General features: G+C 40.5%; 1 protein-coding gene across 1 annotated transcript in view; it reads left to right on the top strand.

Moving 5' to 3' along the window:
* agrn (agrin) overlaps positions 1–12,241 on the top strand; it is a gene marked incomplete at both ends in the record, with an annotated part of 229,475 nt that overhangs the window by 205,869 nt on the left and 11,365 nt on the right. Inside the window, 7 exons of the mRNA XM_083895418.1 lie at positions 3,147–3,274; positions 6,024–6,138; positions 7,477–7,596; positions 7,771–8,172; positions 9,112–9,304; positions 11,094–11,309; positions 11,982–12,211. Coding sequence (XP_083751544.1) covers positions 3,147–3,274; positions 6,024–6,138; positions 7,477–7,596; positions 7,771–8,172; positions 9,112–9,304; positions 11,094–11,309; positions 11,982–12,211 — 1,404 coding nt within the window. The remainder of the gene's footprint in view (positions 1–3,146; positions 3,275–6,023; positions 6,139–7,476; positions 7,597–7,770; positions 8,173–9,111; positions 9,305–11,093; positions 11,310–11,981; positions 12,212–12,241) is intronic.

Below are 12,241 nucleotides of genomic sequence, written 5' to 3'. Positions count from 1 at the left end.
GAGTGGACTTGCGGATCAAATTGTCTCATGAGTTATTTATGGCCTAAATGTTGCCTCCCCAACCGTCTTCAAACACTTACTAGGGTTGAAGGATTTTGAATATATATCTAGTTGTGATTATTTTGATAGGAAATGCGATTGTGATATCAGGGGGAATGGCGATTTTTTTACATAATTATTCTCATTAAGATGTTCTCTTCATCATAAGATATAGGTAATAATAATTCATCTAAAATTATATTTTGACATACATTTTGGCTTGAACAAATATAGCGTCTTCTGCGATTGAAGATTGCAGTAAGCTGTATTACGATTTCGATTAATTCAACCCTAACACTTACCATTATGTTAGGATCCATGTGTTTTTGAAGTACAAAGAATCATCTGGTTTTCTGTCCCTGCTTTTTCCACCTTACTGTACCTTGTTTTCTTTCCTTTTAATCTCCCACCCCTTTTTTCTAAGCCATTTTCATTATCAGTCAGTTCCACTGTTTGCAATCTCCCTCTTGAGCTATATCTCAGTCTTAACTCTCGCTCAACCCAGTCAGTCTCAATCCAGTCTTGCATCAGTTCATTTCTCTTTAGAGTTGAGAGGAAAGCGAGTCTTGAGACTTCTAGCGGCCGGCAAGCACTGGTGTACCAATCAGTGCCTTGTGCCAGACACTGTTCATAGAGATAAAAGGCTTCTCTATCTCGCCTGCCCGCCATCCTTCTGTTGGAATCTGCTCTGGGTGTGCAGACTTTCATTTCTGGCATGAACATTCCATAGCCTCCCATTAAACCAGCACATTCAGTGCCACACTGTCCACAGCATTAGCTGGAGATATGAGGCCACCTCTGGCCTTTCACAGCCCTCTGACATTTATTTCTTTCACAGAATTTAGAGTAAACAGAGGTGAAAACATGGAGCGCCGCATCTGTTTAGGTTGGATTTGATGGCATTTGGACCCAAATCCAGATAGCAATAGCTGTAAGTCAACAGTTGTAACAAATCCCTAAAGCCTGTAAATATTTATCTCAGCAAGCAATGACGGCACACCAGCGATCAATACTTCATTCAGCTCAAGTGTTACCAATAAAAGCAGGCAGCGCGAAAGGCAGATCAATACACCGGATCTTTTTTCTCTTAAGAAGGGCTTAGCCAATCCTCCACTCATTAGACGTGAAATGACACGTCCTTCATGATTGTGTATCCATCTGCCATCCAGTTTGTTGACATACACCCAGTTGTCCCCAAACGAACACAGCTAATTGTTCATTGTTTCAGTCTTTTTTTATATGTAGATGTGAAACAGACAGTGAAGTGGTTAATGGTTGATTTTACTTTGCATGCTCCAACAACACAAAGATATATATAAAACACTTTTAGAACCTGTTGAAATACTTTGTCAAGTATGCCAGGTCTTCATCCAGTGTGTAATATTTAGAGTTTATTAACTATAATTGAATTCAATATTGAATTATAAGTTTGCGTATATAAGTGTTTAATCTCTTTAAAGCAAAATAATGAGGTTTTCTTAGGCTAAGAATAAGCCTTGTATGCTCTATGGAAGCCACTGTCCTGCTAAGCCATGTTTCTACGGCAGACCAAACAGATAAACCAGCCAGAGTGTACATTTAAGAAGTTTACTAAGCAAACATAGTAGGGCTGATCAGAAGAGTCCTCAATTTATCACAAACTGCAGTCTCACCATTAGATGTCATCAATTTTTACTCACCAGACATTTAAATGATCCACCCAAGTTCTAAAAGTGCATTTTAGAGCATCATTTTAATTGGGACTGAGAAAGTTGGATGTTGACACATCTTCCTCTGGGAAATCAATAAAGGCCTTCCACATGTAATATTTAAACAGGGTTATACAATAAATATGACATCAAAACTAATGGCCTGCAAATGCGCATGTAACGTTAATGACATGCTAAGGGAAGTCTTAACAAATCCATTATGTGTTCCAGTTCACCAGAATCTGATAGTCAAATAGCTCTGTTCCTACTTTTATCACTCTTTCTTACTCCGCTTATGTCCGTCACGGCAGTGGGCTAGAAAATCACCCTCTCTCTGATGTTTGTCTTCTTTGCAGATTAAAAGTCAGAGCTCCCGCTCTCTCTCTGGCCTCTCTCTTTCTTTTTTCACCCTTCATCTTATCAGCCAGACCTCATCTGTTTGCCTTTATTTTATGGCTGCCATCACATCTGAATCGATGTGTGCAGCCCGTGAAAGTAAAGACACAGGGGACGGAGGAAACAAGGGGTGTGTGTCTACAGCTACTCCTGTCCTTTTCATGCAATTTTAACCAGGCTGTGTCAGTCAGTGGTCTGGTGGCATTACGGAGACAATTACAGTTATCTTTCACGATAATCATACAAGTGCTCTTCCCTTTCTCCCTGGTGTTGCTCAGGCAGGGGCAGCCATGATTGATTTGGGCAATTTGTTCTGCTGATTACGAGCAGCGTGAAAGTCCGGCGTCAGTGCCTCGCATGCTCCTCTGTTCTTCACTTCACACACACGCTTATGCGCGCGCACATGTACGCACAAATCCACTCCTCTTTCAGCTTTATTTCAAGTCATCCCCTCTCTGGCAGCAGTATGTGGAAACTGTATAGAGAGTTGATAGATGTTGAACAACATAACCCCCAAGGTTGTACAGGGAGGCATTCTCTTTGCTGAAGAAAGCACTTTTGAGAGTGGCTGTGGGCTGTTTTCTTCTTAAGTGTTTGTGTGTGTGCGTGCTGTTTCTTCTTCATGTTCTTGTGTGTCTGTCTAACTTGTTGTCTTTTTGCCCAGCCCGCCATGCCTTGGCCAGCTTTTGGGACACGTCTCGGTCTGGTAAAACTGGCCCATTTTCCCCACATTACCTTTTGCCTCTTTTTTTGTTTATTTCGTCCTCTCATATCCCACTGTCCATCTCTTTCATCTCCACACCCTCCCCTCCGGCACCTATAAGAGCCAAACCCCACCCTGTTTTAAACTCCCACACAGCAACGCACTCACAACCTTCTCACTATGTCAAACGCACACACAATCCATCACTAACCCAAAACCAGCACTTTGTGAAGGCAGTGGGAAGAGAGAGCAGTCAGAAAGAGGTTTGAGCTGTTGTGTCTCAGTATCACATCCTGTTTCCTTGTCTCCTTCCCTTCCAGCCACCATGAGGTTCAGTGGTTTCCTACACCTGGACCGGGTGGAGGGCCAGGAGATTTTCTACACCCCGGAGATGGATGACCCCAAGTCGGAGTTGTTTGGAGAGACAGCCCGCAGCATAGAGAGTGCTGTAAGTACTGCAAGAGCAGCTAGTGTATTGAATACAGTGCACCTTAACTGCAACACAGTTAGCCAATAGCTAACAGTGGCTAATATGAGTTAATAATGAGCAAACCTCTAACAAGGCATGTGTTTAAAGAAAAAGAAAAAGAAATTGCAATGATTTCCTCTTTTAAACTAATTAGAATTATGGGCTTAAGCAATGATTACATTATTATTTGCATTCAGTAATGGTCTGAATGCAAAACTTTTTTCCGCCAAAGTACTGGTCAATTTTTTGGGAAATGTCATATGGGCGTTTTTTTGGGAAACCCATATGAGAATATAGCTGGAAAATTCATAGTGAACAAGTAGGATCATCCTAGACCCAGACACCATCCCTCACCTGAATGCTGTCGGATCTTTATTTGCTAACTCCATTTCTGTTTGTGTCTGCAAACCATTGCATGTGCAATGAAAAGATGTCACTGTTACATGAATCCACAAGCAGTTCTCACATTCTCTGCGGTTTTCCCAGCACCACACACCTTTCAGGTCTTTGTTTCGGTTGTCACTTTCACTGACAGCACTGTTTTCAGCTAAAATAAATCTGACAAGCACACATGTATGTTGGTGTTGGTGGTTTGGTGGTGATCAAAACACAGCTACAAGGAGGTTAGTCATCAAGTAAAATTAATATAATCTATCAGCTAACCTGAGACACAAATCCAAATGAATGCTTAAAGTAATACTGCATCACCAAGAAATCTTTTTCATAATTTTATATTCTCGATAACAACATTGTAATTGTTACAATGCTTACTGTACATGTACTGATTTAAGCTCATTCAAATGCTTGCAAGTGTCCAAGTACTGTCCACCTGTGACCACAGTTGACATAATATTCTATGAAAATCTGCAAATTGGGTGCTTTTCTGAGAATGTTCTTGTCAAGAGTAGAAAAGCTTCTGACGAAACTTTGAAAGCAGACACAAACCTCCTCACTTAATCAAATGTTTCACTGCAGGTTTTATAGACTTGACACCTTTGAAGCTGCTGAGTAATATCTGGACAAAACTGGACAAAAGTGATTTCTCTGCTCAGACATTTGATAGGAACATTCCAGTCATAAAAAAGCCAAACATATTTACTGGCTATGTTGAGAAAGGGAAACGCACATTACATCTTATCAGAGTGAGACAACTCTGTCTGGCAGGTGTTTTATTTTTGATAAAAAGTTAATATTTTTCAGTCAATAACATTAGTTGACACATAGAAAGGGATTAATAGTTATTTTTGGCCAAAGTAGGGAAATAAAAAAATGGGCTTTTCAGAGAAAGCTTACAAGCTCAGTTAGTACAAACACTGTATTAAAATTTGAAAAACAAAAATCCTAATGGCTCCCAGCAGTTTAGTGCAAAGACTAATTTGTTGATTGCTCGTCAAATGCTTCATTATACCAGACACCACCATCTCAAGACTCCCATCTGTGTTGCTGGTCACAAAGCCAGTTGCTGTGAGTACACCAGCTTCTGCAGCTTGTCCCAGCACTTTACGCTGGCCACACAGTCCATTTTCTCTGTTGAGGTCAGACCTTTGAACAAACGCCTCTGTTGTCAAGCCAGGTCCTCGTGCGTGTGTATGTGTGGCTGTATACAGAGTACACATCTACTAGCTGCTGAATCGGTGTCATTCGCCCCCACTGGGACCTAATCTGCTACCTCACAGCAGAGTGCGTGTGTGCGCGTGTGTGTTTTCCTCTCGTTAACGCTCTCAGCCAGTGAAGTCTCTGAAGCCTGGTGTGCCACTTGAAAGCAAACACCCCCCTCTTCATCTTTTAACTCACATGAACACATACAGTTTATACACATACAAACGCACACACACACACACACACACACACACACACACACACATGGACATACTGTAGATATACAGTACAAAGACACAAAGAATAAACTATAGTCATTTTAACCTGCCACTATTAGTTAAAATGTTCAGGAAATGTTACTGAGGAGGTGTGGAAAATGATCAGGGGCTTTCTAATAGAGTGTATTATTTGTAAGAGTTTCTACTGTTTATTTCTCTTCACTAATTTTGTGTGGAAAGTGTCATGTGGAGTGGATTTAGAGAAATGCAGATGAGGACTGTGGTGGAACAATGAGTGGAAAAGAGGACCCTCCACTAAAGTGGGTTAGCAGGCCCTGTGGCCGGCTGGTGAGATGAGATGAAGCAGAGGATTTGTTTGTTGTTGCTTGTTTGTGAATTTGTTTAATTTACCACTCGACTGACAAGGACAGAACTGGGGCAACACTGAGACTCTGTATGTTTTGAGCATGAAAGTGCTCTAGTTCTACGTTTGGCAAAAATGCAGCATCAAACTAATGTAATGTCGCCGTTGGCTTAAAGAAACATTTTAGTCAAACCTCCATGTGGAGCTCCTCTGGCTATTACAACATGCACACAGCAGGGGTATCAGAGGCAAAACCAATCAGGAGCACATGTCAGGCTAACATGACATTTATCTTAGCTCATGCTGAAAATGTGTTCCAGTAATTAATGCCACAGCTGCAGCTAAATGTCAGTTTGTGCACCCACACCCAATAAGTTTCTTCTCTGCACCCAGATTTGAGAGACACTCAGTATTCCCTGAAGCTAGAGGAGGGTACTCTATGATGTACTTGCTGCTATGAAAGCATGGATGTCATTACCAGCCTCATTTATCATCTCTTCTCCTTATCCCCTCCTCCCTTTCTCTGACTCTCCCTGTCCTCCTTCAGCTCAATGACTTGTTCAGGAAATCAGAGGTGCACAAAGACTTTATGACTGTCCGTGTCCGTAACCTGGCACCCAGCAGATCCATCCTGGCCTTTGTGGAGGCTCACTTCAGACCAGGTGAGCGGTTATTGAAGATCAAAAAAAGAATTTTCCAAAAATTCTATAATATAACCAACAGAGAAATGCATTGTTTGTGTTTGGCATCGCTTTTCTTTTGTCCATGTTTTCCATTCAGCTTATTTGTTCAATTTATGTTCCATAATCTTCACATATTTAGAACAAATTATTTAATATTGCATAATAATAATATTCCATCCATTCTATTTCTATATTACCAAAATTGTTTATGACCTATTTGACAGATTTCCCATTATCCTTGATGTCAGTTGTGTAGCCCCACTGTACCTGCATGTGTATCCACACAGAGTAAACCTGGGAAATTAATTGGCAATTTGTCTGAACAGTAAGTGGCACTAAAGCTATAAAAGGGTAATTTAAATGACCATAACTCGAAGTGGTTATGCCTAACTTTAAATTCGCCACAGTTCCTCTATGTGCAAAACACAAAACATTACAAGGAGTTATACATTCTCCCAAATATCACAATTTATATTGCTGTGTACACTGCTGCAGAGTCACAAACAGGTTGAAAACTTTTACTATTATTAAAATGACAAATTTAACAGTGCTATACACCCTTGGCAGAGGTATATGGTGTCTGAGTGTTTTCTTATTTTTTATTTGGCTCATGATATTGCGAGGCACTAAATGTTTTTACTCATTTTTATCTCTTTTCTCTTCTGTGCCAATGTAATCTCTTGGTTGCAACGATTTGCCTCAAAGAAAAACATCACGAGACGGATTTTACCTCTGCGTAGATAGATGTTCAGATTGGTATTAGTTATTTATCAAAGCCACAATGAGTTCCTCAAAATACTGTGCCACTGAGAGGGTTGGCTTGTGCTTACATTTCAACAAAATAACTCGGCGTTACTGTCATTTTCTCTTGTTCTACAAATGGTGCAATCAGGGATTTATGCTTCAAGTAATTGATAACAATGTGCATGATATCTGTGCTGTGGTTAATGTCACAAGTGCATGTATTAAGTTCATGTTGTACAACACTGACCACTCAAGGACCCAACTGTCTTTTTTATGAGTGTCATTTAGCCTCCATCATAGGCTTCATACGTGGCAGTGCGTGCTGTTATGCAACACCTCCACGGACAGTAAAGTGAACATCTGCAGTGAACGATTATGAGAACAATTCATCTGGAACATGGTCGGACAGGCAATGTGTGGAGGACAAGGGGTCTCCAGAGACCTCCCACCTGTCATATACAGGGCACTCTGATATATACAGTGTCTCACTTAAGAGTTTTGAGTCCTGTATTTGCTTTGAAATGTTCCTCAGAGACCTTTGTTTTGAGTGCTTTTACCTCTGGTTTATTGTAGATACAAGATACACAGTGGAGGACATCGAAGGAGCCTTGCTGAAACAGCTCAAGGCCTCCAGAGAGAGCAGCATCGCCGTGAAAAAGCCGGAGGATGAGAATATTCACTTCACCAATTATGGTAATACAGTAATGTGTAGGGATTTCTAAACTGAAGAGGAGTTTTAAGTTATTCATGAGGTGATTTATCAGTTTTAAGGGTTTCAGTTTGAATAGGAAATCTCAGGACCTCAGGCTCAACATTCTTAAATGTTTTTTTTCTAATTTTGGTTGTTTTCCCCGTCATTACTGACAGGCCTCTCCTCCGTCCCCTTCTTTACCACCACTACCACCACCATGGCAGCTGTCACCACAGCTGCTCCCACTACCACCACCACAACAACCACCAGGCTGCCACCAACCTCCCCTTACTTCACCCGCCGCCCGCCAGGCACCACCCGCAGGCCCTTCAATACCAGACGCACCACCACAACCTCAGTACCTGTTACCACACAACTTCCCACCACCACGGCAGCTGCAACCACGACAGTGCTGCCTCCAGTTACCACCATCGCCCACTTCAGGGGCAAACTTCATCCCAAAGCCCCGAAGCCATGCGACTCCCACCCCTGCCTCCACGGGGGCACCTGTGAGGATGACGGAAATGACTTTATCTGCAAGTGTCCTGCCGGGCGAGGAGGCTCAGTGTGTGAGAAGGGTGAGCAATTCATCCTTAAATGTGTATTTCTTCTAAACCAAACAGTTCAAACTCCTGTAATAAAATAAAGTACTTGTACTATATTATAAGAGTTTATATAGGAGTTTACAGTTTAAGAGAAACCACCACTGGCTGACTTTGACTTTAAATTGATTTTACAGTGAAGGTGAAAAGGCGCACTTTTAGTGAAGGACTTTTGAAGGACTAGACTAAAAATGCAGAACACGGAGACAGATGAAATTTCAAAGTTTTTTGGTTATAAAACTTGAGCTTCAATAGGATTTACACAGATGTAGAGTTTGACATGCTGTGGGTGTAACATGCAATATATAATAGAATTGCAACTGCTATTCCCTTTTAAAAGCCATCTTCACTAAGACTTTGGTAGAACGTAGAGAACAATTCTCTGCAGAAAATCTATTGTGAAAGTTTTTTCGAGAAGCACAACTGGTTTGGGATTTTTGTGGACAAAATCAACTTCACACAGCTGCGTCCTAAGATAATTGATACTAAATGCTTTGATTGGATTAGCTGGTAAGAATCAGTGTGTATCTTGGAGTTAGAGTGGCAGAATAGAAGTCACACACATAGATCTACACACACAACACAAGCCTCTTTGATCAGTCAAATCATTAGAAGAGATAGGGCTCATCAGCTGCCATTCTCCTCATAAAGACAGACCAAAGGAAAATGGGCCTTGGTGGTAGAAATTGATGTTAATAATAATACATGTTCAGGAACAAAAAACTAAGGTTTACTATGTGTGCATGTGCACATGAATGTGTATGACTATGGAATTTTGTGAAAAGCTCTTTTAAAAAAGTATGATATATTTTAGTGATGTAACACCAACCCTCACCCTTAATCATTCGCATGAAATACTTCATATGCCACAATACTCCATATCGTATATTAATGGCTTGTTGTTTTCTGTTACAGTAATCAAGTACTTCATCCCGTCATTCGGAGGACAGTCGTACTTGGCCTTCCCGACCATGAGCGCCTACCACACAGTCCGCATCGCCATGGAGTTCAGAGCATCAGAGGCAACTGGCATCCTGCTCTACAATGGCCAGGGCGGCAAGAAGGACTTCATTTCTCTGGCGCTGGTCAATGGCAGAGTGGAGCTCAAGTGAGTGTTGCTTAGATTTGATGAAGCTGTAATTATTCTCAGGAGGAAATGGGGTCGCTGCAGGGGCAGCAGAGAGAAGACAAAGATAAGGTTAAAACAAACAGAGGGAGCACTAGAGATAATGAGGCAAATAATTACCACAAGATGCTAAACATGCTAAAAGAAAAAACAACAGTCCTGCCAGAAAATAAAGACACAGATGCTTTGTGACAGTTTTACAGGTTAAGGCTGTTACTCTGTGCTGTTCAAAAATATGTTCAAACTGATCATATTTACAGATGGTGGGAACATATGCAGAGGAAAATACAAATCTGGTATTTGATTTGTTATATATAGTGACGCACTATATATGTGGAACTATGGCTGGATGTACAAATGTGATGTTTTAAATTATTTACAGATGGAATCAATGACATAGAGATGTGTCCTGCAATGGCTCATTGGTTTTATATCAGAACTGTGCAGTCAGAGCAGAAATAGCATCTGTTATACAAACATGCACTGACACTGGGCAAATATACACAACCACCTTGTCTGGTGAATGTAAAAATGCTTATTTTTTTAAGACATTTAAGAATCTATGTATCACAGTATGAGGCGTGGTATCCTATAATATTGAAAAGAAATGATCAACCAACCACCCTCATTTGGTGAAATTGACTTTGATGGTTAAAGAGTTTTTTGGAGCAGCTTTTCATTTTCAGGGATTACATTTAAATGAATGTATGTAACTCTATAACATAATCTTATATATATATATATATATATACACATTAATATTATATTTTATGTATATCTTCCAAGTGATTGAGCTTTTATGTGAGTATCAGCTGGTGTTTGATTATTATTGATACTTACAAGACTAGCAAAAATACATGGACAAAGTCAGTGCAGCAGAGATCAGGACGTCCTGATTTGTGTGGATCAAACACCAGAAATATTGGACATGTTCCAAAGTGCAACTCGGTAAACAGTAACTGGTGTGTACTGTATAAATGGTCACGGTGTCACTGAAGATGTATAGTAGTATTTGAATTTTCTTTCTGATAACAGGCATTATCAGTTTTAGACTCAAACCAACAGCAGCTAAAAGATTAATTAAATCTGTTGAATGTAGATACCCACAGAAACACAGAGTATTCATCTCTTTTCTGACAGAGAAGAAGTCTAATGAATAAATAAAATATTTCCTGGATAAACAACATAATTTCTTCACCTGCCGAGCATGTGTTGTATACCTATTATTTGAAACACCAAGCTCTTTCTAATCTTTTGGCTTTTGTGTTTCACTCTGACAACTCAAAGTTCTTTAAATTCCTCCCAGCCTGGCCTCGTTAGCCTTCTCTATTCAGAGTAAAATCAATAGCAAACTTAAGGAGATCATTAGTCACTTGCGCTTTCAAATGGAGCTCTACCTTTATTTCAGAAGCACAGCTGCGATATTACCACGCACAGTTCTGTAAATCCAAGACGTGGGAAGAGGGACTAATTATTTGTGGTAGATAATTGCTGTCTTGCTGTTGTAATACAACCGTATACGTGTGGGTGCACATGCACAGCAGCTCGTTTCTGTGATATTAGGATCTTTCTCTCAACAAATCCCATCTGATAAAATGTTGAATTTGAAATTTAGGCCAAGAAAGATATTTTTTAGTCAGTATTTTCACTATTTTCTTTAAGTCTTTAAAAGCCCTTGATAAATAACCAAAAGAGCAACAAACTGTGAAAGCACACAGGTATGAAGTTGTTTGAATGAGCATCCAACACCTTTCCTGTACCATTTTCCCAGGTTCAACACAGGTTCTGGCACAGGAACCGTGGTCAGCAAAGTACAAATCAGTCAGGGCCGCTGGCACCAGCTCGTGGTAACTCGCAATCGCAGAAACGCCATGCTCAGTGTTGACAACGAGCCACACATCGAGGGCCAGAGCCCACATGGCACAGAGGGCCTTAACCTGGACACCCACCTATTCATTGGAGGCGTGCCCGGGGAAATGAAGCAGGAGTAAGTATTTTCCATCTGCAGTTGCATGTTATTATGATTATAATCAAGGCAGGAAATAAATGTCACAGAAAATCCATCAACTGCACCTTCTATTAACTAATCTTCAGTTTGTATTCGTATGTTGAATTAAGTATTCACTTGCTACTAACAGAACTTAATTGTTTTTTGTTTTGTTTTTTAAGCAAAGATTTATTAGGTCACTACCTTGTCCCAATTATCCATGTAAATTTATTTGGGAATTTGACCTTGACTAAAAACATGTTACACATTTTGTTGTTAATAAGTGAAGTTGTTATTCCATTTGCCATCTTAACTCTGCAAATTGCTTTTGATTAGAAGGTCTGGGAGGTGAACTAATTGTTAAACAAAATGCTCTTAAGGTAATTTGTGTAGTTGTACAGAGTCACCTCAGTATACTGTAAGCAATCATAGTGCTAGTGCTATAATTAAATTCTAATCCACCAATAACTGAAAACAAACTGAATAAAACACCATCCTTTAGTGTCATTAACTGAGGCTTATTATTTCATTACACTCAGCAATAATAGAAGGCAAAGATCATCTTCGAACCTTAAGTTCAGTGTTATCCAGTAAGGATTATCATTGTGATAGTTGTGATGGCATATGTGTAAGAACACTCTAGGATCTCACCACGTCTCATTTTATCCTCAGTGTAAGAGAAAGGACAGCGGTGGCCACAGGTTTGGTGGGCTGCATCCGACTGCTGGATGTCAACAACCGAGTGCTCAATTTGCAAGAGAATGGTGGTCACAGTCTGTACGGCAGTGGTGTAGGCGAATGTGGCAACAACCCCTGTCTGCCAAACCCCTGTAAGAACAGTGCTGCATGCCAGGTGAAAGAGGCCGAGATGTTCCACTGCAAGTGCAGCAAAGGATTCTGGGGTAAGAAGCCAACAAACTGTGGTGTTCAGC

This window comes from Microchirus variegatus (genome assembly GCF_963457635.1).
Source record: "Microchirus variegatus genome assembly, chromosome: 9".
Classification (NCBI taxonomy): Eukaryota; Metazoa; Chordata; class Actinopteri; order Pleuronectiformes; family Soleidae; genus Microchirus; species Microchirus variegatus.
Note: the sequence above shows the minus strand (reverse complement) of the source record. Positions and strands in the feature narration are given on the sequence as shown.